The sequence below is a fragment of the Salmo salar genome, chromosome ssa13, assembly GCF_905237065.1.
Source record: "Salmo salar chromosome ssa13, Ssal_v3.1, whole genome shotgun sequence".
NCBI classification, from domain to species: Eukaryota; Metazoa; Chordata; class Actinopteri; order Salmoniformes; family Salmonidae; genus Salmo; species Salmo salar.
Window position 1 is genome coordinate 19839366 of NC_059454.1, and position 27164 is coordinate 19866529.

General features: G+C 43.8%; 1 protein-coding gene across 5 annotated transcripts in view; it reads left to right on the forward strand.

The window, feature by feature from the left end:
- The window catches only part of nkain4 (sodium/potassium transporting ATPase interacting 4), a 138327-nt gene that overhangs the window by 39983 nt on the left and 71180 nt on the right, over window positions 1-27164 (forward strand). For all 5 annotated transcript variants that reach the window (XM_014134738.2, XM_014134737.2, XM_014134736.2 and 2 more), the window contains exons 2-4: window positions 11205-11342; window positions 19583-19663; window positions 26736-26933. In XM_014134738.2, coding sequence (XP_013990213.1) covers window positions 11205-11342; window positions 19583-19663; window positions 26736-26933 — 417 coding nt within the window. The remainder of the gene's footprint in view (window positions 1-11204; window positions 11343-19582; window positions 19664-26735; window positions 26934-27164) is intronic.

A 27164-nucleotide genomic window follows, 5' to 3' on the forward strand; every position in this document is an offset into this window, starting at 1 on the left:
CCTAAAAGCATTCCGCCACCCTGCTGTGTACATGAGTCCCTGTGGTGTGTGTGTGTATGTCTGTGTGTGTGTGTTCCCCCTACCACACCTATTCTCCCACCATAAATGGTATGCAATTAGAGGGTGAGTATGGCAGGATGCAATAATCCTCGCACACCTCAGCAGTGCTCTGTTCTTTCGCTCGCTCTCTCTCTCTCTGGTCTCTCTCTCTCTGGTCTCTCTCTCTCTGGTCTCTCTCTCTCTCTCTGGTCTCTCTCTCTGGTCTCTCTCTCTCTCTCTCTCTCTCGGTCTCTCTCTCTCTCTGGTCTGTCTCTGTCTCTCTCTCTGGTCTCTCTCTCTCTCTGGGCTGTCTCTCTCTCTCTGGTCTCTCTCTCTCTGGTCTCTCTCTCTCTCTCTCTGGTCTCTCTCTCTCTCTCTCTGGTCTCTCTCTCTCTCTCTCTCTGGTCTCTCTCTCTGGTCTCTCTCTCTCTCTGGTCTCTCTCTCTCTCTGGTCTCTCTCTCTCTCTCTGGTCTCTCTCTCTCTGGTCTGTCTCTCTCTCTGGTCTCTCTCTCTCTCTGGTCTGTCTCTCTCTCTCTGGTCTGTCTCTCTCTCTCTGGTCTCTCTCTCTCTCTCTGGTCTGTCTCTCTCTCTCTGGTCTCTCTCTCTCTCTGATCTCGCTCTCTCTCTCTGATCTCTTTCTCTCTCTGATCTCTCTTTCTCTCTCTGATCTCGCTCTCTCTCTCTGATCTCTTTCTCTCTCTGGTCTCTCTTTCTCTCGTCTCTCCCTCTCTTTGGTCTCTTTTTCTCTGGTCTCTTTTTCTGGTCTCTCGCTCTCTGGTGTTGTGACTTTACTTTCATTAATCTGATGTATGTTATTTATTGAATTCACTAACTATGTTTAATTATTACTCAATTTAAATTAATCATGTAACAATTAACTCAGGATTTGGGGCACCACGGAATAAGTTGTTTAGAGTTACCATCTCCCAAATTAAACTCTTTAAGGTCTTTACCTATTTCATCGATAAACAGTCATCTTATTAATCAATCAATCAGTCAAATGTATTTATAAAGCCCTTCTTACATCAGCTGATGTCACAAAGTGCTGTACAGAAACCCAGCCTAAAACCCCAAACAGCAAGCAATGCAGGTGTAGAAGCACAGTGGCTAGGAAAAACTCCCTAGAAAGGCCAGAACCTAGGAAGAAACCTAGAGAGGAACCAGGCTATGAGGGGTGGCCAGTCCTCTTCTGGCTGTGCCGGGTAGAGATTATAACAGAATATGGCCAAGATGTTCAAATGTTCATAGATGACCAGCAGGGTCAAATAATAATAATCACAGTGGTTGTCGAGGGTGCAACAGGTCAGCACCTCAGGAGTAAATGTCAGTTGGCTTTTCATAGCCGATCATTCAGAGTATCTCTACTGCTTCTGCTGTCTCTAGAGAGTTGAAAACAGCAGGTCTGGGACAGGTAGCATGTCCAGTGAACAGGTCAGGGTTCCATAGCCGCAGGCAGAACAGTTGAAACTGGAGCAGCAGCACAGCCAGGTAGACTGGGGAAACATGGAGTCATCAGGCCAGGTAGTCCTGAGGCATGGTCCTAGGGCTCACGTCCTCCGAGAGAGAGAGAGAGAGAGAGAGAGAGAGAGAGAAAGAGAGAAAGAAAGAAAGAAAGAGAGAGAGAATTAGAGAGAGCATACTTAAATTCACACAGGACACTGGATAAGACAGGAGAAATACTCCAGATATAATAGACTGACTCTAGCCCCCCGACACATAAACTACTGCAGCATAAATACTGGAGGCTGAGACAGGAGGGGTCGGGAGACACTGTGGCCCCGTCCGACGATACCCCCCGGACAGGGCCAAACAGGCAGGATATAACCCCACCCACTTTGCCAAAGCACAGCCCCCACACCACTAGAGGGATATCTTCAACCACCAACTTACCATACTGAGACATATAGCCCACAAAGATCTCCGCCACTGCACAACCCAAGGGGTTGTCCGATTTCAAAAAGACTTTACAACGAAAGCAAAACATTAGATTATGTCAGCAGAGTACCCAGCCAGAAATAATCAGACACCCATTTTTCAAGCTAGCATATAATGTCACAAAAACCCAGAAGACAGCTAAATGCAGCACTAACCTTTGATGATCTTCATCAGATGACACACCTAGGACATTATGTTATACAATACATGCCTGTTTTGTTCAATCAAGTTCATATTTATATCAAAAACCAGCTTTTTACATTAGCATGTGACATTCAGAACTAGCATACCCCCCGCAAACTTCCGGTGAATTTACTAAAAATTTACTAAATTACTCACGATAAACGTTCACAAAAAGCATAACAATTATTTTAAGAATTATAGATACAGAACTCCTCTATGCACTCGATATGTCCGATTTTAAAATAGCTTTTCGGTGAAAGCACATTTTGCAATATTCTCAGTAGATAGCCCGGCATCACAGGGCTAGCTATTTAGACACCCAGCAAGTTTAGCACTCACCAAAGTCAGATTTACTATAAGAAAAATGTTATTACCTTTGGTGTTCTTCGTCAGAATGCACTCCCAGGACTTCTACTTCAATAACAAATGTTGGTTTGGTCCCAAATAATCCATTGTTATATCCAAATAGCGGCGTTTTGTTCGTGCGTTCAAGACACTATCCGAATGGTAAATAAGGGTGACGAGCACGGCGCATTTCGTGACAAAAAATGTCTAAATATTCCATTACCGTACTTCGAAGCATGTCAACTGCTGTTTAAAATCAATTTTTATGCCATTTTTCTCGTAAAAAAGCGATAATATTCCGACCGGGAATCTGCGTTTAGGTAAAAAGACGAAAGAAAATGAAGCACAGGGGTCGACTCGTGCACGCGCCTAAGCCCATTGTCCTCTGATCGGCCACTTGCCAAACGCGCAAATGTGTTTCAGCCTGGGGCTGCCTCGATATCATTCAGCTTTTTCCCGGGCTCTGAGAGCCTATGGGAGCCGCAGGAAGTGTCACGTTACAGCAAAGATCCTCAGTCTTCAATAAACAGAGACAAGAAGAACAAGATCTTGTCAGAGAGGGCACTTCCTGTAAGGAATCTTCTCAGGTTTTTGCCTGCCATATGAGTTCTGTTATACTCACAGACACCATTCAAACAGTTTTAGAAACTTTAGGGTGTTTTCTATCCAAAGCCAATAATTATATGCATATTCTAGTTACTGGGCAAGAGTAGTAACCAGATTAAATCGGGTACGTTTTTTATCCGGCCGTGTCAATACTGCCTCCTACCCCCAACAGGTTAAGGGGCTTTATTGACATGGGAAACATATGTTTAAATTGCCAAAGCACGTGAAATAGATAATAAACAATACAAAATGAACAGTAAACATTACACTTACAAAAGTTCCAAAAGAATAAAGATTTTCCAAATGTCATATTATGTCTATTTACAGTGTTGTAATGATGTGCAAATAGTTAAAGTACAAAAGGGATAATAAATATGTGTTTAATATATAAATAAATAAATATATAAATAAAAACATAAATATGTTTTGTTTTTACAATTGTGTTTGTTCTTCACTGGTTGCTCTGTTCTTGTGGCAACAGGTCACAAATCTTTCTGCTGTGATGTCACACTGTGGTATTTCACCCAGTAGATGGATTGGATTTGTTTTTTCAAATTCTTTGTGGGTCTGTGTAATCTGAGGGAAATATGTGTCTCTAATATGGTCATACATTTGGCAGGAGGTTAGGAAGTGCAGCCCGGTTTCCACCTCATTTTGTGGGCAGTGTGCACATAGCCTGTCTTCTCTTGAGAGCCAGGTCTGCCTACGGTGGCCTTTCTCAATAGCATGGCTGTCACGAATCCCTCCGAAGGTGGCTCCCCTGCCTGCTCGGGCGGCGCTCGGCGGTCGTTGTCGCCGGCCTACTAGCCGCCGCTGATCCTTTTTTCCTTTTCGTTAGGTATGTCTTATTGTTTGCACCTGTTCCTTATTTGTGTCTCTTGATTTATGGTTATTTAAGCCTGTTTAGCCCGCCCAGGTTTGTGCGGGATTATTTTCATCAGAGTGTTTTGGTTGTTGGATGTGCTGGCGATCTACTTGTGTTATTTTATATGCGTACTGTGGACCCGTTGTAATTGGGCACTTCGCATTTCACGCCGGTTGTGTTGGCGTCGACCGTTTTTTGTATTTAAGGAATAAATACATTTTTTCCTTACCTCTGCTCTCTGCGCCTGACTCCTACCACCACTCCTAGCATTCGCTGACAATGTCTATGCTCACTGAGTTTGTACAAATTCAAAGATTTCCTTAATTTTGGGTCAGTCACAGTGTTCAGGTATTCTGCCACTGTGTACTCTGTGTTTAGGGCCAAATAGCATTCTAGTTTAATCTGTTTTTTGGAAATTCTTTCGCTCTCTTTCTCTGGTCTCTCCTTCTAGCTCGCTTTTTTTCTCTCTCTCTCTCTCTCTCTCTCTCTCTCTCTCTCTCTCTCGCTCTCTCTTCTCTTCCATAAAACAATCCCTGACAGCTAAACTTCAATTAATCACCTGTACTGCTACACGATACCTCATCATAAACAGATATCATAAATCACAATCTTTCTCTACTCTCGCTCTCGCTCTCTCTCTCTATCTATCCATCTCCCTCCTCTCCTTTCTCTCTATATACACACACAGCTTTGTAACGGAGTTTGATCTTTCCCGTCATTGTCACAAGACGTTTGGAGCACATCAAAGACTAAAACCATTTCAATCATCCCAAAGCCCTTGCCTCCTAAACATCACAGTCAAGGAGGAGAGAGAATGGGACACGGATAAGACCGTGATGAGAAGATCACGTGTGTAAGAGGAAAGACGTTTGATCTCTTCCTGGTCTGATAACTAAGTCATTAGGGTATGAGTGTTGGAGATAACAACCCATCAACACACACTGAGATGTGTTAAGAACAGGAAGCTGTGACATAGATAGGGGTATTACTGATACAGGGAAGAAGCAGAGAGAAGCAGATCAACTTTCTTTGATATAGCCTAGGCCTAGCACTTTTTCTAATAGCAACTGAACCAAACCCCTGAAAAGATCTCCTCTCTCTCCCCTGTGTGTCTGTTGATAGTAGAATGGGATTTATACTTTAGCTGCAACACCAGGTGACGTGACCTTTTCTACAAACAATGACCTCAATAAAACTTCTGTGAGATAAAAAGGTCACCCCCGACACACACATACACTCTGCTGGGGGGACCGTCCAGGTCATGGGGACCGTCCAGGTTCGTATAAATCACGTGTTTGTCAGGGTAGAATAATTTATTTGATTCACACAGCAACACACACACACACACACACACACACACACACACACACACACACACACACACACACACACACACACACACACACACACACACACACACACACACACACACTATGCCAGGAGCTTTGACTCACCCGGAAAACAGAGGGGTGTTTTTAAAGAGGAAAGGTGAGATGTGATTCATACAGGATGTCTGTTACAATTTGTTTTCCATTGTTAAAGCTGTTTCTGCTTTCTGAGAAAGATTGTTATCGAGACACACATATTCACACACGCAAGTGATTCAGCCGCAGAATCAAAAACACAATCCACCACACACGGCCCAGGAAGAAACCACATCCACCACACATAGCCCAGGGAAGAAACTACATCCACCACACATAGCCCAGGGAAGAAACTACATCCACCACACATAGCCCAGGGAAGAAACCCCATCCACCACACATGGTCCGGGGAAGAAACCCCATCCACCACACATGGTCCGGGGAAGAAACCCCATCCACCACACATGGTCCGGGGAAGAAACCACATCCACCACACATAGCCCAGGGAAGAAACTACATCCACCACACATAGCCCAGGGAAGAAATCACATCCACCACACATGGTCCGGGGAAGAAATCACATCCACCACACATAGCCCAGGGAAGAAACTACATCCACCACACATAGCCCAGGGAAGAAACCCCATCCACCACACATGGTCCGGGGAAGAAACCCCATCCACCACACATGGTCCGGGGAAGAAACCACATCCACCACACATGGTCCGGGGAAGAAACCACATCCACCACACATAGCCCAGGGAAGAAACTACATCCACCACACATAGCCCAGGGAAGAAATCACATCCACCACACATGGTCCGGTGAAGAAACTACATCCACCACACATAGCCCAGGGAAGAAATCACATCCACCACACATGGTCCGGGGAAGAAACCACATCCACCACACATGGTCCGGGGAAGAAACCACATCCACCACACATGGTCCGGGGAAGAAACCACATCCACCACACATGGTCCGGGGAAGAAACCACATCCACCACACATAGCCCAGGGAAGAAACTACATCCACCACACATAGCCCAGGGAAGAAATCACATCCACCACACATGGTCCGGGGAAGAAACTACATCCACCACACATAGCCCAGGGAAGAAATCACATCCACCACACATGGTCCGGGGAAGAAACCACATCCACCACACATGGTCCGGGGAAGAAACCACATCCACCACACATGGTTCGGGGAAGAAACCATATCCACCACACATGGTCCGGGGAAGAAACCACATCCACCACACATGGTCCGGGGAAGAAACCACATCCACCACACATGGTCCGGGGAAGAAACCACATCCACCACACATGGTCCGGGGAAGAAACCACATCCACCACACATGGTCCGGGGAAGAAACCACATCCACCACACATGGTCCGGGGAAGAAACCCCATCCACCACACATGGTTCGGGGAAGAAACCACATCCACCACACATGGTCCGGGGAAGAAACCAAATCCACCACACATAGCCCAGGGAAGAAACCACATCCACCACACATAGCCCAGGGAAGAAACCATATCCACCACACATGGCCCATCCAAGTTTTGTATGAAGATTTTATTTGTAATTTTCAAGGAGCATTTGATTGCCTTGCACCATCTCATTCTCTCCGTCTTTCTCCTCCTGTCACACCCGAACCTGCTTCACAAGGCCCATGTTAACATTTCCATGTCATTAACAACAGCGATATTGTCTGTGAATGTGTGTGTGTCTGTCATCGTCACGGCGACAGGATTCCTCTCACCCTCATCCATCATGGCGTGGTTGGCTGGCGCTGGCATGTCGACACACGCCGCAAACACACTGTCGCCACAGGCACACACACACACACACTGCTCCCTAGTGACAGAATTATAATGAAACACCTGTGCCATACTCCATTCCTCCTGTGGTTCCCCCAGAACACTATGGAGTTGATGCATATAGGGACTCGCCGTCTAAAAGGTGAAACTTACTTGTTTTTTTATTGGCAAAGCACTGGCAGTCTGGAGGGGAGGCAGAATGTGTTTTTCTCCTTTTATTGTGGGGGGCTTATAGTCATTTGTGTGTGTGTGTGTGTGTGTGTGTGTGTGTGTGTGTGTGTGTGTGTGTGTGTGTGTGTGTGTTGAGCATTTTTGAATTTGTTGTTTAATAATAATTGCCCTGGATCAGTGGTGAGGTGTTATTACAAAAGGCCCTGTTCTCCCATAACACTCCCATTACTGACCTGGAGGCTCCTGGCAGGAAGTTTGGAAAACCTTGTTCTTTCCTTTGAATCTGTCATTGTTTATTTCACTAAATGCCTTTTCTCTCATAACTTACACCGACTCCAAGCACTCTGGCTATAAGTGTTAGAGCTGAGACTGTGTGTTGGTGCAGCTACACTATATATACAAAAGTATGTGGATTCGGCTGAAAGGTGTATAAAATCAAGCACACAGCCATACAATCTCCATAGACAAACATTGGCAGTAAAATGGCCTTACTGAAGAGCTCAGTGACTTTCAACGTGGTAGCCGCGAAGTGGTAGGCCACACAAGCTCACAGAACGGGACCGCTGAGTGCTGAAACGTGTAGCGTGTAAAAATCGTCTGTTCTTGGTTGCAACACTCACCACCGAGTTCCAAACTGCCTCTGGAAACAACGTCAGCACAATAACTGTTCACCGGGAGCTTCATGAAATGGGTTTCCATGGCCGAGCAGCCGCACTCAAGCCTAAGATCATCATGCGCAATGCCAAGCCTCGGCTGGAGTGGTGTAAAGCTCGCCGCCATTGGACTCTGGACATGGTTCAGGTTAGGCCCTTTGGTCCCAGTGAAGGGAAAAATCTTAACGCTACAGCATACAATTAATTACATTCTAGATGATTCTGTGCTTCCAACCTTGTGGCAATAGTTTGGAGAGGGCTCTGGAGCAGTTTTTCATCAAGGATCTCTCTGTACTTTGCTCCATTCACCTTTCCCTCGATTCTGACTAGTCTCCCAGTCCCTGCCGCTGAAAAACATCCCCACAACATGATACTGCCACCACCATGCTTCACCGTAGGGATGGTGCCAGGTTCCCTCCAGATATGATGCTTTGGATTCAGGCCAAAGAGTTAAATCTTGGTTTCATAAGACCAGACTTGTTTCTCATGGTCTGAGAGTCTTTAGGTGCCTTTTGGAAAACTCCAAGCCGGCTGTCATTAGGCTTTTACTGAGGAATGGCTTCTGTCTGGCCACTCTACCATAAAGGCCTGATTGGTGCAGTGCTGCAGAGATGGTTGTCCTTCTGGAAGGTTCTCCCATCTCCACAGAGGAACTCTGGAGCTCTGTCAGAGTGAAAATCGGGTGCTTTGTTCACCTCCCTGACCAAGGCTCTTCTCCCCCAATTGCTCAGTTTGGCCGGGCGGCCAGCTCTAAGAGTCTTGGTGGTTCCAAACTTCTTCCATTTAGGAATGATGGGAGGGCAATGTGTTCTTGGGTACTTTCTATTCTGCAGACATTTTTTAGTACCCTTCTACATCTGCATTGCTTTCTGTTTGGGGTTTTAGGCTGGGTTTCTGTATAGCACTTTGTGACATCGGCTAATGTAAAAATGGCTTCAATTTTTTTTGATTGATTGATTGATTGATTGAGAAGACCCTTTCCTGTTTCAGCATGGCAATGCTCCGTGCACAAAGCGAGGTCCACACAGAAATGTTTTGTTGAGATCGGTGTGGAAGAACATGACTGGCCTGCTCAGAGCCCTGACCTCAACCCATTGAACACCTTTGGGATGAATTGGAACGCAGATGGCGAGCCAGGTCTAATCGCCCAACATCAGTGCCCGACCTCACTTATGCTCTTGTGGTTGAATGGAAGCTGGTCCCCGCAGCAAAGTTCCAACATCTAGTGGAAAGCCTTCCCAGAAGAGTGGCGGCTGTCATAGCATTAACCTCTATGGGCTAGGTGGGAAGCTTGGCGCGATTTTCAAAACCTTAAAAATCCTATTACTTCAATTTCTCAAACATATGACTATTTTACAGCCATTTAAAGACAAGACTCTCGTTAATCTAACCACACTGTCCGATTTCAAAAAGGCTTTACAACGAAAGCAAAACATTAGATTATGTCAGCAGAGTACCAAGCCAGAAATAATCAGACACCCATTTTTCAAGCCAGCATATAATGTCACCAAAACCCAGAAGACAGCTAAATGCAGCACTCACCTTTGATGATCTTCATCAGATGACAACCCTAGGACATTATGTTATACAATACATGCATGTTTTGTTCAATCAAGTTCATATTTATATCAAAAACCAGCTTTTTACATTAGCATGTGACGTTCAGAACTAGCATACCCCCGCAAACTTCCGGGAATTCGCTAACATTTTACTAAATTACTCACGATAAACGTTCACAAAAAGCATAACAATTATTTTAAGAATTATAGATACAGACCTCCTCTATGCACTCGATATGTCTGATTTTAAAATAGCTTTTTGGTGAAAGCACATTTTGCAATATTCTAAGTACATAGCCCAGGCATCACGGGCTCGCTATTTAGACACCCGGCAAGTTTAGCACTCACCATAATCATATTTACTATTATAAAAGTTTGATTACCTTTTGTTGTCTTCGTCAGAATGCACACCCAGGACTGCTACTTCAATAACAAATGTTGGTTTGGTCCAAAATAATCCATCGTTATATCCGAATAGCGGCGTTTTGTTCGTGCGTTCCAGACACTATCCGAAATAGTAAAGAAGTGTCGCGCGCATGGCGCAATTCGTGACAATAAAATTCTAAATATTCCATTACCGTACTTCGAAGCATGTCAACCGCTGTTTAAAATCAATTTTTACGACATTTTTCTCGTAGAAAACCGATAATATTCCGACAGGGAATCTCCTTTTCGGCAAACAGAGGAAAAAATCCCAAAGGCGGGGGCGGTCGGGGTCACGCGCATAAGCCCAGTGTCCCTTGATCGGCCACTTGAGAAAGGCGATAATGTGTTTCAGCCTGGGGCTGGAATGACGACATTCTGTTTTTTCCCGGGCTCTGAGCGCCTATGGACGACGTGGGAAGTGTCACGTTAGAGCAGAGATCCTTAGTAAATGATAGATATGGAAAAGAAGTTCAAGAAATCTCTCAGGTTTTGACCTGCCATTTGAGTTCTGTTATACTCACAGACACCATTCAAACAGTTTTAGAAAATTTAGGGTGTTTTCTATCCATATGTAATAAGTATATGCATATTCTAGTTACTGGGTAGGAGTGGTAACCAGATTAAATCGGGTATGTTTTTTATCCAGCCGTGTCAATACTGCCCCCCTAGCCCTAACAGGTTAATGCCCATGATTTTGGAATGAAATGTTCGACGAACAGGCGTCCACATACTGTTGGTCATGTAGTGTATGTGTGTGCAGGGAGTTGGCCCTAAGGGTTTGTGTTAGCTGGATGAAAGCTGTATTTGTGTAGATCTGTGTCCCTCTGGACAATTAAGAGTCTCAGCTGGAGGAGTACTGTGTTCTGAGGCCACATCTCACAGTGACATTCAGTGATTCAGGGCTGGGTGGAAATAAGACTGATTAAATGCTGAATGGATGACTACACTGATGCATTCTTTCATTTTGATGTGGATGGATGTGTCACGTTGGATTTTAGGATACTGTTGTACATTGTGGTTGGTTGGGTAATGGACCTTGCCTATATTGTACTTTGGAGATTCCTTGCTAATTTGGATGTAATGTACCTTCATCCCCCAAGTTCAGTCTTTCTAACCCTCTCTTCCCTTCTCTCCCTTCCCCTCTCTCTTCCTCCCTCTCTCTCTCTTCCCTCCTCTCTCCCTTCCCCCACTCCCTTTTCCCCTCTCTCCCTTTTCCCCTCTCTCTCTGCAGTTGGTGGCATTGGAGAGACAGGTGTTTGACTTCCTGGGGTACCAGTGGGCGCCCATCCTGGCCAACTTCTTCCACATCATCATTGTCATCCTCGGCCTCTTCGGCACCATACAATACCGACCACGCTACATTGTAGTGGTGAGTACAAACACGCACATACACACACACATATATGTACACACAAACACGTGTCAGCCCAAATTGTATTGAACCATTTATCTGTTTATTCAAACTTCCAAGAGCCCTCTCCCTGAACACATTGTTTGTCGTCTTAATCTATTAATCTATCAGTAAGTACATTTAACCTCTATGGGCTAGGTGGGACGCTTCAATTTTTCAAACATATGACTATTTTACACCATTTTAAAGATAAGACTCTCGTTAATCTAACCACACTGTCCGATTTCAAAAAGGCTTTACATCGAAAGCAAAAACATTAGATTATGTCAGCAGAGTACCCAGCCAGAAATAATCAGACACCCATTTTTCAAGCTAGCATATAATGTCACATAAACCCAAACCACAGCTAAATGTAGCACTAACCTTTGATGATCTTCATCAGATGACAACCCTAGGACATTATGTTATACAATACATGCATGTTTTGTTCAATCAAGTTCATATTTATATCAAAAACCAGCTTTTTACATTAGCATGTGACTAGCATGTGACTAGCATTCCCACCGAACACTGCCTGTGAATTTACTAAATTACTCACAATAAACGTTCACAAAAAGCAGAACAATTATTTTAAGAATAATAGATACAGAACTCCTCTATGCACTCGATATGTCCGATTTTAAAATAGCTTTTCGGTGAAAGCACATTTTGCAATATTCTCAGTAGATAGCCCGGCATCACAGGGCTAGCTATTTAGACACCCAGCAAGTTTAGCACTCATCAAAGTCAGATTTACTATAAGAAAAATGTTATTACCTTTGCTGTCTTCGTCAGAATGCACTCCCAGGACTTCTACTTCAATAACAAATGTTGGTTTGGTTCAAAATAATCCATTGTTATATCCAAACAGCGGCGTTTTGTTCGTGCGTTCAAGACACTATCCGAAAGGGTAAATAAGGGTGACGAGCATGGCGCAATTCGTGACAATTTTTTTTTAAATATTCCATTATTGTACTTCGAAGCATGTCAACCGCTGTTTAAAATCAATTTTTATGCCATTTTTCTCATAAAAAAGCGATAATATTCAGACCGGGAATCTGCGTTTAGGTAAACAGACAAAAGAAAAGAAAGCATTCGGTCGACGCGGGCACGCGCCTAAGCCCATAGTACTCTGAGTGGCCACTTGCCAAAAGCGATAAAGTGTTTCAGCCAGAGCCTGCCTCGATATCATTCAGCTTTTTCCCGGGCTCTGAGAGCCTATGGGAGCCGTAGAAAGTGTCACGTTATTGCAAAGATCCTCAGTCTTCAATAAAAAGAGCCCAGATGAAACACTACTTGTCAGACAGGCCACTTCCTGCATGGAATCTTCTCAGGTTTTGGCCTGCCATTTGAGTTCTGTTATACTCACAGACACCATTCAAACAGTTTTAGAAACTTTAGGGTGTTTTCTATCCAAAGCCAATACTTATATGCATATTCTAGTTACTGGGCAGGAGTAGTAACCAGATTAAATCGGGTACGTTTTTTATCCGGCTGTGTCAATACTGCCCCCTAGCCCTAACAGGTTAATTAATTAGTCAACTTCCATTCATTTCACACTCAGAGTGCACCCTAAAGCCAACCTCAACAAAAATCCAGCTGGATTGAGGATTTGGTTAAATCTGAGGTGTTATGGGTGGGGGGGGGGGGGTTACAACACCTCTTGATTAGTTGAATGAAGTGTGTTAGTACTAGCCAAGAACAAAAGCCTGGCCGTCTTGTAGCACTGCAGGACCAGGTTTGAAAAATACAATGGAATGTCCTAGAAGGTTCTAGATTGAAGATCACTAATGTTCTATACTGAACAAAAATCTAAATGCAACAATTTAAAATATTTTACTGAGTAACAGTTCATATAAGGAAATCAGTCAATTGAAATAAATGTATTAGGCCCTAATCTATGGATTTCAAGAGTGGAGAAGGGTGCAGCCATGGGTGGGCCTAGGAGGGCAAAGGCCCACCCACTGGGGAGCCAGGCCCAGTCAATCAGAATGAGTTTCCCCCACAAAAGGGTTTATTACAGACATAAATACTCCTTAAAATCGGATGGTTAAAGTTAAGAAACTATAAAAGATTCACAAAGACATAAAAAATATTTTAGCAAAGCTCAATTTGGGTTTTTAATGTGGAAAGGAAGTCAAAGGGCAAGGGAGAGAGAAAAGACAGATTGGAAGGAATGTGTGAGAGGTCAGAGGGAGGAGAATAACCAAATGCAAGAGAGGATACAGGGATGAGAAGGAAATAATAATGTCAGCTTTCTTAGGAAAAAGGAGGGAGGATGAAAAGAGAAGGGAGAGCAGATAGAGGGAAGAATACTTGTGTGTCAGCGTTCTTGAAAAAAGAAGGGAAGGGATTTGGTGACTCAACATCTTACATGTCTGTAGGGAGGGTACGTTCTCTACTGTCTTTATGTTAGGATGAGTAGGGAGGGTACGTTCTCTACTGTCTTTATGTTAGGATGAGTAGGGAGGGTAAGTGCTCTGTCTTTATGTTAGGATGAGTAGGGAGGGTAAGTTCTCTACTGTCTTTATGTTAGGATGAGTAGGGAGGGTAAGTTCTCTGTCTTTATGTTAGGATGAGTAGGGAGGGTAAGTTCTCTACTGTCTTTATGTTAGGATGAGTAGGGAGGGTAAGTTCTCTGTCTTTATGTTAGGATGAGTAGGGAGGGTATGTTCTCTACTGTCTTTATGTTAGGATGAGTAGGGAGGGTAAGTTCTCTACTGTCTTTATGTTAGGATGAGTAGGGAGGGTACGTTCTCTACTGTCTTTATGTTAGGATGAGTAGGGAGGGTAAGTTCTCTACTGTTTTTATGTTAGGATGAGTAGGGAGGGTACGTTCTCTACTGTCTTTATGTTAGGATGAGTAGGGAGGGTACGTTCTCTACTGTCTTTATGTTAGGATGAGTAGGGAGGGTAAGTTCTCTACTGTCTTTATGTTAGGATGAGTAGGGAGGGTAAGTTCTCTACTGTCTTTATGTTAGGATGAGTAGGGAGGGTACGTTCTCTACTGTCTTTATGTTAGGATGAGTAGGGAGGGTAAGTTCTCTGTCTTTATGTTAGGATGAGTAGGGAGGGTAAGTTCTCTACTGTCTTTATGTTAGGATGAGTAGGGAGGGTAAGTTCTCTGTCTTTATGTTAGGATGAGTAGGGAGGGTAAGTTCTCTGTCTTTATGTTAGGATGAGTAGGGAGGGTACGTTCTCTACTGTCTTTATGTTAGGATGAGTAGGGAGGGTAAGTTCTCTGTCTTTATGTTAGGATGAGTAGGGAGGGTAAGTTCTCTACTGTCTTTATGTTAGGATGAGTAGGGAGGGTAAGTTCTCTGTCTTTATGTTAGGATGAGTAGGGAGGGTAAGTTCTCTACTGTCTTTATGTTAGGATGAGTAGGGAGGGTAAGTTCTCTGTCTTTATGTTAGGATGAGTAGGGAGGGTAAGTTCTCTACTGTCTTTATGTTAGGATGAGTAGGGAGGGTAAGTTCTCTGTCTTTATGTTAGGATGAGTAGGGAGGGTAAGTTCTCTACTGTCTTTATGTTAGGATGAGTAGGGAGGGTAAGTTCTCTCTGTCTTTATGTTAGGATGAGTAGGGAGGGTAAGTTCTCTACTGTCTTTATGTTAGGATGAGTAGGGAGGGTAAGTTCTCTACTGTCTTTATGTTAGGATGAGTAGGGAGGGTAAGTTCTCTACTGCCTTTATGTTAGGATGAGTAGGGAGGGTAAGTTCTCTCGTGGTCAAGGCAGGCAGAATGGTCAGGCAGGTGGGTACAGAGTGGCAGACAGGCTCGTGGTCAAGGCAGGCAGAATGGTCAGGCAGGTGGGTACAGAGTGGCAGACATGCTCGTGGTCAAGGCAGGCAGAATGGTCAGGCAGGTGGGTACAGTGGCAAACAGGCTCGTGGTCAAGGCAGGGAGAATGGTCAGGCAGGTGGGTACAGAGTGGCAGACAGGCTCGTGGTCAAGGCAGGGAGAATGGTCAGGCAGGTGGGTACAGAGTGGCAGACAGGCTCGTGGTCAAGGCAGGCAGAATGGTCAGGCAGGTGGGTACAGAGTGGCAGACAGGCTCGTGGTCAAGGCAGGGAGAATGGTCAGGCAGGTGGGTACAGAGTGGCAGACAGGCTCGTGGTCAAGGCAGGCAGAATGGTCAGGCAGGTGGGTACAGAGTCCAGAAATTACCGTCAACTTTCTATACAGTCACTAAATTACACAAACAAGTGTCTCCTCCAGATAGACCCATTGTAGCAGCAATCGCCTCTGTGACATCCAACATTTAAACATTTCTGGATTACCCCATCAAACCGATGGATGAGAATCTCCCATTTTATGTCAAAGACACTAGTCACGTGGTCTCATTGATAGCGAGCTTAGGAAGGATAGCAGAGGGCACCCTGATGGCCACTTTTGATGTGGAGAGCTTGTACACTAACATCCCACACACTGGAGGCTTGCAGGTGCTGCAACACTTCCTTCAGACTCTACCCGTGCTCCATCCAAAGATTGCATCTTACAACTTACGGAACTGGTACTATCCAATAACTACTTTGTCTTTGAGTCAGACTTTGAGTGTAGCCATGGGCTCCCCCTTTTCCCCCAACTATGCAAACCTGTATGTGGGACAATTTGAGGAAGCACATCTTTATAAAACAGAGACACACCCCTTACTTTCTAAAATACTCCTATGGAAGAGATACAGTGCCTTGCAAAAGTATTCATCCCCCTTGGCATTTTTTAAATTTTGTTGCATTACAACCTGTAATTTAAATGGATTTGTATTTGTATTTCATGTAATGGACATACACAAAATCGTCCAAATTGGTGAAGTGAAATGAAAAAAATTACTTGTTTCAAAAAGTTCTAAAAACTATCAATCGGAAAAGTGGTGCATGCATATGTGCATACCCCCTTTTCTATGAAGCCCCTTAATAAGATCTGGTGCAACCAATTACCTTCAGAAGTCACATAATTAGTTAAATAAAGTCCATCTGTGTGCAATCTAAGTGTCACATGATCTGTCACATGATCTCAGTATATATACACCTGTTCTGAAAGGCTCCAGAGTCTGCAACACCACTAACAAGGGGCACCACCAAGCAAGCGGCACCATGAAGATCAAGGAGCTCTCTAAACAGGTCAGGGACAAAGTTGTGGAGAAGTACAGATCAGGGTTGGGTTATAAAAACATATCAGAAATGTTGAACATCCCACAGAGCACCATTTAAATCCATTATTAAAAAATGTAAAGAATATGGCACCACAACAAATCTGTCAAGAGAGAGGGCCGCCCACCAAAACTCACGGACCAGGCAAGGAGGGCATTAATCAGAGAGGCAACAAGGAGACCAAAAATAACCCTGAAGGAGCTGCAAAGCGGAGATTGGAGTATCTATCCATAGGACCACTTTAAGCCGTACACTCCACAGAGCTGAGCTTTACGGAAGAGTGGCCAGAAAAAAAGCCATTGCTTAAAGAAACAAATAAGCAAACATGTTTGGTGTTCACCAAATAGCATGTGGGAGACTCCCCAAACATATGGAAGAAGGTACTCTGGTCAGATGAGACTAAAATTGAGCTTTTTGGCCATCAAGGAAAATACTATGTCCGGCACAAACCCAATACCTCCCTTCACCCCGAGAACACCATCCCCACCGTGAAGCATGGTGGTGGCAGCATCATGCTATGGGGATGTTTTTCATCGGCAGGGACTGGCAAACTGGTCAGAATTGAAGGAATGATGGATGGCGCTAAATACATGGAAATTCTTGAGGGAAACCTGTTTCAGTCTTCCAGAGATTTGAGACTGGGGCGGAGGTTCACTTTCCAGCAGGACAATGACCCTAAGCATACTGCTAAAGCAACACTCGAGTGGTTTAAGGGGAAACATTTAAATGTCTTGGAATGGCCTAGTCAAAGCCCAGACCTCAATCCAACTGAGAATCTGTGGTATGACTTAAAGATTGATTGAACCCATCCAACTTGAAGGAGTTGGAGCAGTTTTGCCTTGAAGAATGGGCAAAAATCCCAGTGGCTAGATGTGCCAAGTTTATAGAGGCATACCCCAAGAGACTTGTAGCTGTAATTGCTGCAAAAGGTGGCTCTACAAACTATTGACTTAGGGGGGTGAATAGTTATGTTATTTTCAGTTTTTTGTCTTATTTCTTGTTTGTTTCACAATAAAAAATATTTTGCATCTTCAAAGTGGTAGGCATGTTGTGTAAATCAAATGATACAAACCCCCAAAAAATATATTTTAATTCCAGGTTGTAAGGCAACAAAATAGGAAAAATGCCAAGGGGGGTGAATACTTTCGCAAGAGGATGTCTTTGTGCTCTGGGAAGGAAGTGAGCAGGAACTCCAAATTCCAAACTCTACTAAATGAGAGGTCTGAATAACTCAAATTCACCATGCAGACTGATGAGAGAAAAATAAACTACCTGGACTTATGGATTATCAAAGAGAATGATGCATTACACACAGACTTATACACAAAGCCCACAGACCGCAATACCCTGCTATGTGTGGATAGTATGCATCCCCTTCCCCACAATAATGGTCAGTTATATAGCCAGTTATGCAGGGTTCAACTAATCTGTGACAACCAGACAGATTTTGACAGCAATGCTAAAAGAATGACAGATAAATTCAAAATGAGAGGCTACAAGAACAAAACTCTTGATGCTGCAATGATGAAAATCTCAAAAACCAAGAGAGGAATTACTAAAAACTCAACCAAAGAAGAAAAACAACGCAACCGTCTTTTGCACTAAGTACACCAAGGATTTGGAGAAAATGAAAGCAATCCTGAAAAAGCGTTGGCATATTCTGCAATCAGACAAAAAAATCTCACAACTCTTCAAGGAGCCACCACTGGTGGTCTATAAGGGTGGTCGCAATCCTGGAGATAGTTTGGTGAGATCTGACATATCCCCTGAGCCCACTCAGACACTCTTGACACCTATCCTAAATGGGAACTACAAATGTGGCTCATGTGCAACAGCACAATAAAAACATCCTTCTTCAGACACCCTCATACAGGTCGAACAATCCTTGTTAGGGGGATCATCTCATGCAAGACCAAGGGAGTAATCTATCTCATCACCTGTTCATGTGGAAAAGCCTACGTAGGACAAACGAAAAGACAATTAAAACAACGCATAGCTGAACACCGCAGCTCAATCAGGTGTTAGAACATTGACTATCCAGTAGCAGCTCACTTTGTTGAAGCTGACCATCCAATCTCCTCCCTCAAATACACAGGCATTGAGCATGTTGCTCTACCAAGGAGAGGAGGTAACATGGAGATCCTACTGCTACGAAGGGAGGCTTACTGGATATCCTGTCTAAAAACATTGACCCCTAGTGGTCTGAATATTGACTTTGATTTCAAGCCCTTCTTATGAACAATTCTCTCTTTTAAATGGATATATTCTTTCTACAGTTTATTAGCGTACACCTAATATGTCCCCCTGTTGATGATGCTCATTATACATTAAGGTTGAACCAAAAGATTACATGGAACAAATATGAAATGAAATACCAAACAATGATACAATAATGTATGTTGATGCTAATAGTATATACAATATTCAATTATGTTTATATATGATAACAATAGCCTAATATATTTAATATGCCATAAACAGTATTTTTTTTTAAGTTTCACAAATTCATTCTAATTAACTTAATCATTATGACACACCCCTCACTATTGTCATTGGTTGCACTAATTGCACTGTTTGTCTACATAACCTGGTTCAAGTATTCATGACATCACCCTGAAGAAGGCACAGTGATGCCAAAACGTTGGTAAATACCCAATATATTACTGGGAGTTTATATATGGAGTGTGCGACTTTCTTTAGTTTGTTGTTTGTAACATAGACCCTTTGTAAACACTTTTAATTGAATGATATCTTCGCCCTGTTTATGCCCCTCCATTAAACCCTCAGCTGGTTTAAAACCCAACTCTTTCAAGTCTTAATGGACTTACAGCAGCTTTAGCATGAAGGCCAGAGGGGGTATTACACATGAATCAATGAACGGTGAAGTGCAGTGTAGAGTGTGTTCCATAACACCATTCACACAGGGATCTTTCATTTCTGTTCTGACTTATTTCAATGTATGATGTGTTCTGATGTTTTATCAACCCATGTGTCTGTAAGTGTGTATATATTCCACCATGCATGTAGTTAATATGTGGTTAACCGGTGTTGTGTTTGTGTCCTATACAGTACACAGTGTGGATGGCTCTCTGGGTGGCCTGGAATGTCTTCATCATTTGTTACTACCTGGATGTGGGAGACTTAACCAAGGTAGGCCCTATTCTCTCTGACTCACAGGTCAATTACATGTCAACTACACTACAGGTCAACTACACTACAGGTCAACTACACTACAGGTCAACTACACTACTGGTCAACTACACTACAGGTCAACTACACTACAGGTCAAATACAGTACTGGTCAACTACACTACAGGTCAACTACACTACAGGTCAACTACACTACATGTCAACTACACTACAGGTCAACTACAGTACTGGTCAACTACACTACAGGTCAACTACAGTACTGGTCAACTACCCCACTGGTCAACTACACTACATGTCAATTACACTACATGTCAACTACACTACAGGTCAATTACACTACAGGTCAACTACGCCACTGGTCAACTACACTACATGTCAACTACACTACATGTCAACTACACTACATGTCAATTACACTACAGGTCAACTACTGGTCAAATATACTACAGGTCAACTACACCACAGGTCAACTACGCTACAGGTCAACTACACTACAGGTCAACTACACTACATGTCAACTACACTACTGGTCAACTACACTACAGGTCATCTACACTACAGGTCAACTACAGTACTGGTCAACTACACTACAGGTCAACTACACTACAGGTCAACTACAGGTCAACTACACTACATGTCAACTACACTACAGGTCAACTACAGTACCGGTCAACTACACTACAGGTCAACTACACTACAGGTCAACTACAGTACTGGTCAACTACACCACTGGTCAACTACACTACATGTCAACTACACTACATGTCAACTACACTACAGGTCAATTACACTACAGGTCAACTACGCCACTGGTCAACTACACTACATGTCAACTACACTACATGTCAACTACACTACATGTCAATTACACTACAGGTCAACTACTGGTCAAATATACTACAGGTCAACTACACCACAGGTCAACTACGCTACAGGTCAACTACGCTACAGGTCAACTACACTACAGGTCAACTACACCACAGGTCAACTACGCTACAGGTCAACTACACTACAGGTCAACTACACTACATGTCAACTACACTACATGTCAATTACACTACAGGTCAACTACTGGTCAACTACACTACATGTCAACTACACTACAGGTCAACTACAGTACTGGTCAACTACACTACTGGTCAACTACACTATAGGTCAACTACACTATAGGTCAACTACAGTACTGGTCAACTACACCACTGGTCAACTACACTACATGTCAACTACACTACATGTCAACTACACTACAGGTCAATTACACTACAGGTCAACTACGCCACTGGTCAACTACACTACATGTCAACTACACTACATGTCAATTACACTACAGGTCAACTACAGGTCAACTACACTACAGGTCAACTACACTACATGTCAACTACACTACATGTCAATTACACTATAGGTCAACTACTGGTCAAATATACTACAGGTCAACTACACTACAGGTCAATTACACTACAGGTCAACTATACTACAGGTCAACTACACTACAGGTCAACTACAGTACCGGTCAACTACACTACAGGTCAACTACACTACAGGTCATCTACAGTACTGGTCAACTACACCACTGGTCAACTACACTACATGTCAACTACACTACATGTCAACTACACTACAGGTCAATTACACTACAGGTCAACTACGCCACTGGTCAACTACACTACATGTCAACTACACTACATGTCAACTACACTACATGTCAATTACACTACAGGTCAACTACTGGTCAAATATACTACAGGTCAACTACACCACAGGTCAACTACGCTACAGGTCAACTACACTACAGGTCAACTACACTACATGTCAACTACACCACAGGTCAACTACACCACAGGTCAACTACGCTACAGGTCAACTACACTACAGGTCAACTACACTACATGTCAACTACACTACATGTCAATTACACTACAGGTCAACTACTGGTCAACTACACTACATGTCAACTACACTATAGGTCAACTACAGTACTGGTCAACTACACCACTGGTCAACTACACTACATGTCAACTACACTACATGTCAACTACACTACAGGTCAATTACACTACAGGTCAACTACGCCACTGGTCAACTACACTACATGTCAACTACACTACATGTCAATTACACTACAGGTCAACTACTGGTCAAATATACTGCAGGTCAACTACACCACAGGTCAACTACGCTACAGGTCAACTACGCTACAGGTCAACTACACTACAGGTCAACTACACTACATGTCAACTACACTACAGGTCAACTACACTACAGGTCAACTATCTGGTCAACTACACTACAGGTCAACTACACTACATCAACATGTCAACTACACTACATGTCAATTACACTACAGGTCAACTACTGGTCAAATATACTACAGGTCAACTACACCACAGGTCAACTACGCTACAGGTCAACTACGCTACAGGTCAACTACACTACAGGTCAACTACACCACAGGTCAACTACGCTACAGGTCAACTACACTACAGGTCAACTACACTACATGTCAACTACACTACATGTCAATTACACTACAGGTCAACTACTGGTCAACTACACTACATGTCAACTACACTACAGGTCAACTACAGTACTGGTCAACTACACTACTGGTCAACTACACTATAGGTCAACTACACTATAGGTCAACTACAGTACTGGTCAACTACACCACTGGTCAACTACACTACATGTCAACTACACTACAGGTCAACTACACTACAGGTCAATTACACTACAGGTCAACTACGCCACTGGTCAACTACACTACATGTCAACTACACTACATGTCAATTACACTACAGGTCAACTACAGGTCAACTACACTACAGGTCAACTACACTACATGTCAACTACACTACATGTCAATTACACTATAGGTCAACTACTGGTCAAATATACTACAGGTCAACTACACTACAGGTCAATTACACTACAGGTCAACTATACTACAGGTCAACTACACTACAGGTCAACTACAGTACCGGTCAACTACACTACAGGTCAACTACACTACAGGTCATCTACAGTACTGGTCAACTACACCACTGGTCAACTACACTACATGTCAACTACACTACATGTCAACTACACTACAGGTCAATTACACTACAGGTCAACTACGCCACTGGTCAACTACACTACATGTCAACTACACTACATGTCAACTACACTACATGTCAATTACACTACAGGTCAACTACTGGTCAAATATACTACAGGTCAACTACACCACAGGTCAACTACGCTACAGGTCAACTACACTACAGGTCAACTACACTACATGTCAACTACACCACAGGTCAACTACACCACAGGTCAACTACGCTACAGGTCAACTACGCTACAGGTCAACTACACTACAGGTCAACTACACTACATGTCAACTACACTACATGTCAATTACACTACAGGTCAACTACTGGTCAACTACACTACATGTCAACTACACTATAGGTCAACTACAGTACTGGTCAACTACACCACTGGTCAACTACACTACATGTCAACTACACTACATGTCAACTACACTACAGGTCAATTACACTACAGGTCAACTACGCCACTGGTCAACTACACTACATGTCAACTACACTACATGTCAATTACACTACAGGTCAACTACTGGTCAAATATACTGCAGGTCAACTACACCACAGGTCAACTACGCTACAGGTCAACTACGCTACAGGTCAACTACACTACAGGTCAACTACACTACATGTCAACTACACTACATGTCAATTACACTACAGGTCAACTACTGGTCAAATATACTACAGGTCAACTACACTACAGGTCAACTATACTACAGGTCAACTACACTACAGGTCAACTACTCTACAGGTCAACTACACTACAGGTCAACTATACTACAGGTCAACTACAATACAGGTCAACTACACTACAGGTCAACTACAATACATGTCAACTACACTACATGTCAACTACACTACAGGTCAATTACATTACAGGTCAACTACGCCACTGGTCAACTACACTACAGGTCAACTACACTACATGTCAATTACACTACAGGTCAACTACTGGTCAAATATACTACTGGTCAACCACACTACAGGTCAACTACACTACAGGTCAACTATACTACAGGTCAACTACAATACAGGTCAACTACACTACAGGTCAACTATACTGCAGGTCAACTACAATACAGGTCAACTACAATACAGGTCAACTACACTACAGGTCAACTACACTGCAGGTCAACTACACTACAGGTCAACTACACTACAGGTCAACTATACTGCAGGTCAACTATACTACAGGTCAACTATACTACAGGTCAACTATACTGCAGGTCAACTATACTACAGGTCAACTCCACTACAGGTCAACTACACTGCAGGTCAACTATACTACAGGTCAACTATACTACAGGTCAACTACACTACAGGTCAACTATACTGCAGGTCAACTACACTACAGGTCAACTACACTACAGGTCAACTACACTACAGGGCAACTACACTACAGGTCAACTATACTGCAGGTCAACTACACTACAGGTCAACTATACTGCAGGTCAACTACACTACAGGTCAACTATACTGCAGGTCAACTACACTACAGGGCAACTACACTACAGGTCAACTATACCGCAGGTCAACTACACTACATGTCAACTACACTACAGGTCAACTACACTACAGGTCAACTATACTGCAGGTCAACTACACTACATGTCAACTATACTACAGGTCAACTACACTACAGGTCAACTACACTACATGTCAACTATACTGCAGGTCAACTACACTACAGGTCAACTACACTACTGGTCAACTACACTACAGGTCAACTACACTACAGGGCAACTACAAGGCAACTACCTCCATCTTGGAGCTCCCATGACTTGTGTGTATCTTCCACCATTTTGAGATACGGTATGTCTATATATTTATGTGACATTGAATAAAACATGTGGTCATCCTAGGGAGGTGGGAGCCAGGTGGTGGAAAACATATTCCAAGATTCTCAGTGTCAGGGTTCAGAGAGTAGAGGGCTCAGCCTCAGGAAGATGCCCCGCTACCACACACACACACACATACCCTGACAGGTCTCCTGAGTCTCTGTTTCCGTGCCGACAGAGTGTTCCGTTTGGGATTATGGTAATTTCCCTTTCTACTCCCAGTTTGAAAGTGTGATCTGAGTGCTGAGACTGGTTGATCATATCTGTAGAGAGAGAGAGAGAGAGAGAGAGAGAGAGATAAACTCATTCTGTTTTCATGCTGCTGATACTAGTCCGCTATATTTGCTCTAGTTCTCATGACACTGTCCCAGCCATGTCCAGGGTTAACCTCGGGTGTCCTATCTGTCTCATGTGGAGTAACAGTCAGGCTATGAGGGGTTAAATCAGCTCCTCATCCAATAAGAGGGCTAACAACGAAAACACTCTGCCACATTCTAATATGCCTACTCCCAATCTTATGGCCTATGGACAGTCTGTGTGTGTGCATGAGTGTGTCTTTGTCTGGTATACCCAAATATTTAGCCAGTTAGTGTCTTAGATTTTATTGTGCCAAAGCTCACACTGCTGAGAGGTAACGACGTTGTAATAAAACATGCCAGAAGATGTGAAAGAGTGGTTCGATTTTCCTTTGTATACTTCAGTCATCTTCACTATATAGAGATCTCACACACACTATACTGACCCATCTCTCTCCAAGGATCAAGCTGTCTGTTTCACCCACTGAAACCCATCACCCCTCCCTTCTAAGCACACACACGCACACACACACACACACACACACACACGCACACACACACACACACACACACACGCACACACACACACACACACACACACACACACACACACACACACACACACACACACACACACACACACACACACACACACACACACACACACACACACACACACACACTATGACTGCACTTTGCACCATCCAGTGGGGTTTCTCCATATCTCCACTGCTCTCCCAGGGGTTCTTTTAGCAGATGAGTTGTTCATCTGGACAAAGAAAGGTACAGTATGTGTGTGCTGTCACCTCCACATCCATCACTTAATCCATCCTTTACTCTTCCCCCTCCAAACTCCTCTTCTCTTTTCTCCCCTCTGTCTACTTCTATTTTCCTCTCTCCATCTATTCTCTTTGTCCTTGTCTCATTCAGCCTACATTTGTCCTCCTCCACGCTCTTCCTATTCTATCCCCTCCCTCCTTTTCTCTCTTCCTTCTTTCCTGTCGCACCCTGGCCTGACCCCTCCTCCTCCACTCCTCTCCTTTGTCCATTGCCTCCCTGTCCTCTGTTGATCAGCTCTCTGTCTCTTCGTCACACCCAGATGGACTCACTCAGTGATGGGGATCTACATTGATCTGTGAAAATGAATATTCATGGCCAAAATAGTTGGATCTGTGGTTGTTTGGGGACAGAGGTGGGTGTGAGTGTGTGGTGGGCCCCAGCTCAGCCTGTTCTCGGCTCGTATAATGAGGCATGTAGAGACCAGCTGCTGGGGGCTGGGGCTGGGCTGCAACACAACAGATGGAGCCAGCCTGCCCTCCCAACACTGAATATATTGGCCAGGAGGGTAGACAGCTAATGGACGACACACACACACACACACACACACACACACACACACACACACACACACACACTGAATCTTATTCTGGCCCCAACCAAATCCGCTATGCACCTACGTACACACACACCTCCTGACTCATTCAAACCCTGTAACGATAGTACATATATACACACACACACACACACCCCAACAGTGATCCCTCCCTGTGAATTAACCTTGGATCGAGTCATGTGGAGGGTTGATTCGGGCCTTAGGGTCTGTGAGTGAATAACAATAACAGTGTTGAAAGGGAGCTTCTCAGTTAGACCTTCTGACTGCGGGGCAGCTGTGGGGTTAGACTGCTGTATTGGGGTATTGATTGACGTTTGTGTGTGTGTTTGTGTAGGTCCATGTGTGTGTTTGTCTATTTACAAATGTGTGCGTGTTTGTCTGTGCATATTTTGTTACGTGTTAATGTGTGTATTCAACATGTGTTGAATGTGTGTATTCAACCTCTTGTTACAGGACAGTGACCTGCTGACGTTTAACATCTCGGCTCACCACTCGTGGTGGAGTGAACACGGTCCAGGGTGTGTGAGGAGAGAGATGACCCAGCCAGGGGTGGGCACCGTGGACAGCCAGTCCTACATCTCTGTCATGGGCTGTCTCATGGAGTACCAGTACATAGAGGTCCTACACAGTGGAACACAGATCCTCATCGCTGTGAGTATTGGTGTTATACCTTTATACACACACACAGACAACATCACCGGTCGTGTCTCTCACGGTGGAAGTCTAGTCACTGTGATTGTAGTGGCCCCTGTGTTTGGGTTATTGGGGTAGAGATATTGGAGAGTGGATCAGGAGACAGAGATCTGTTGTCTACTGACCCCGTTGTTATTAGTTTGTCTCTCTCTCCCTCCCTCGCCCCTGTCATGCTCTCTCTCTCTCCCT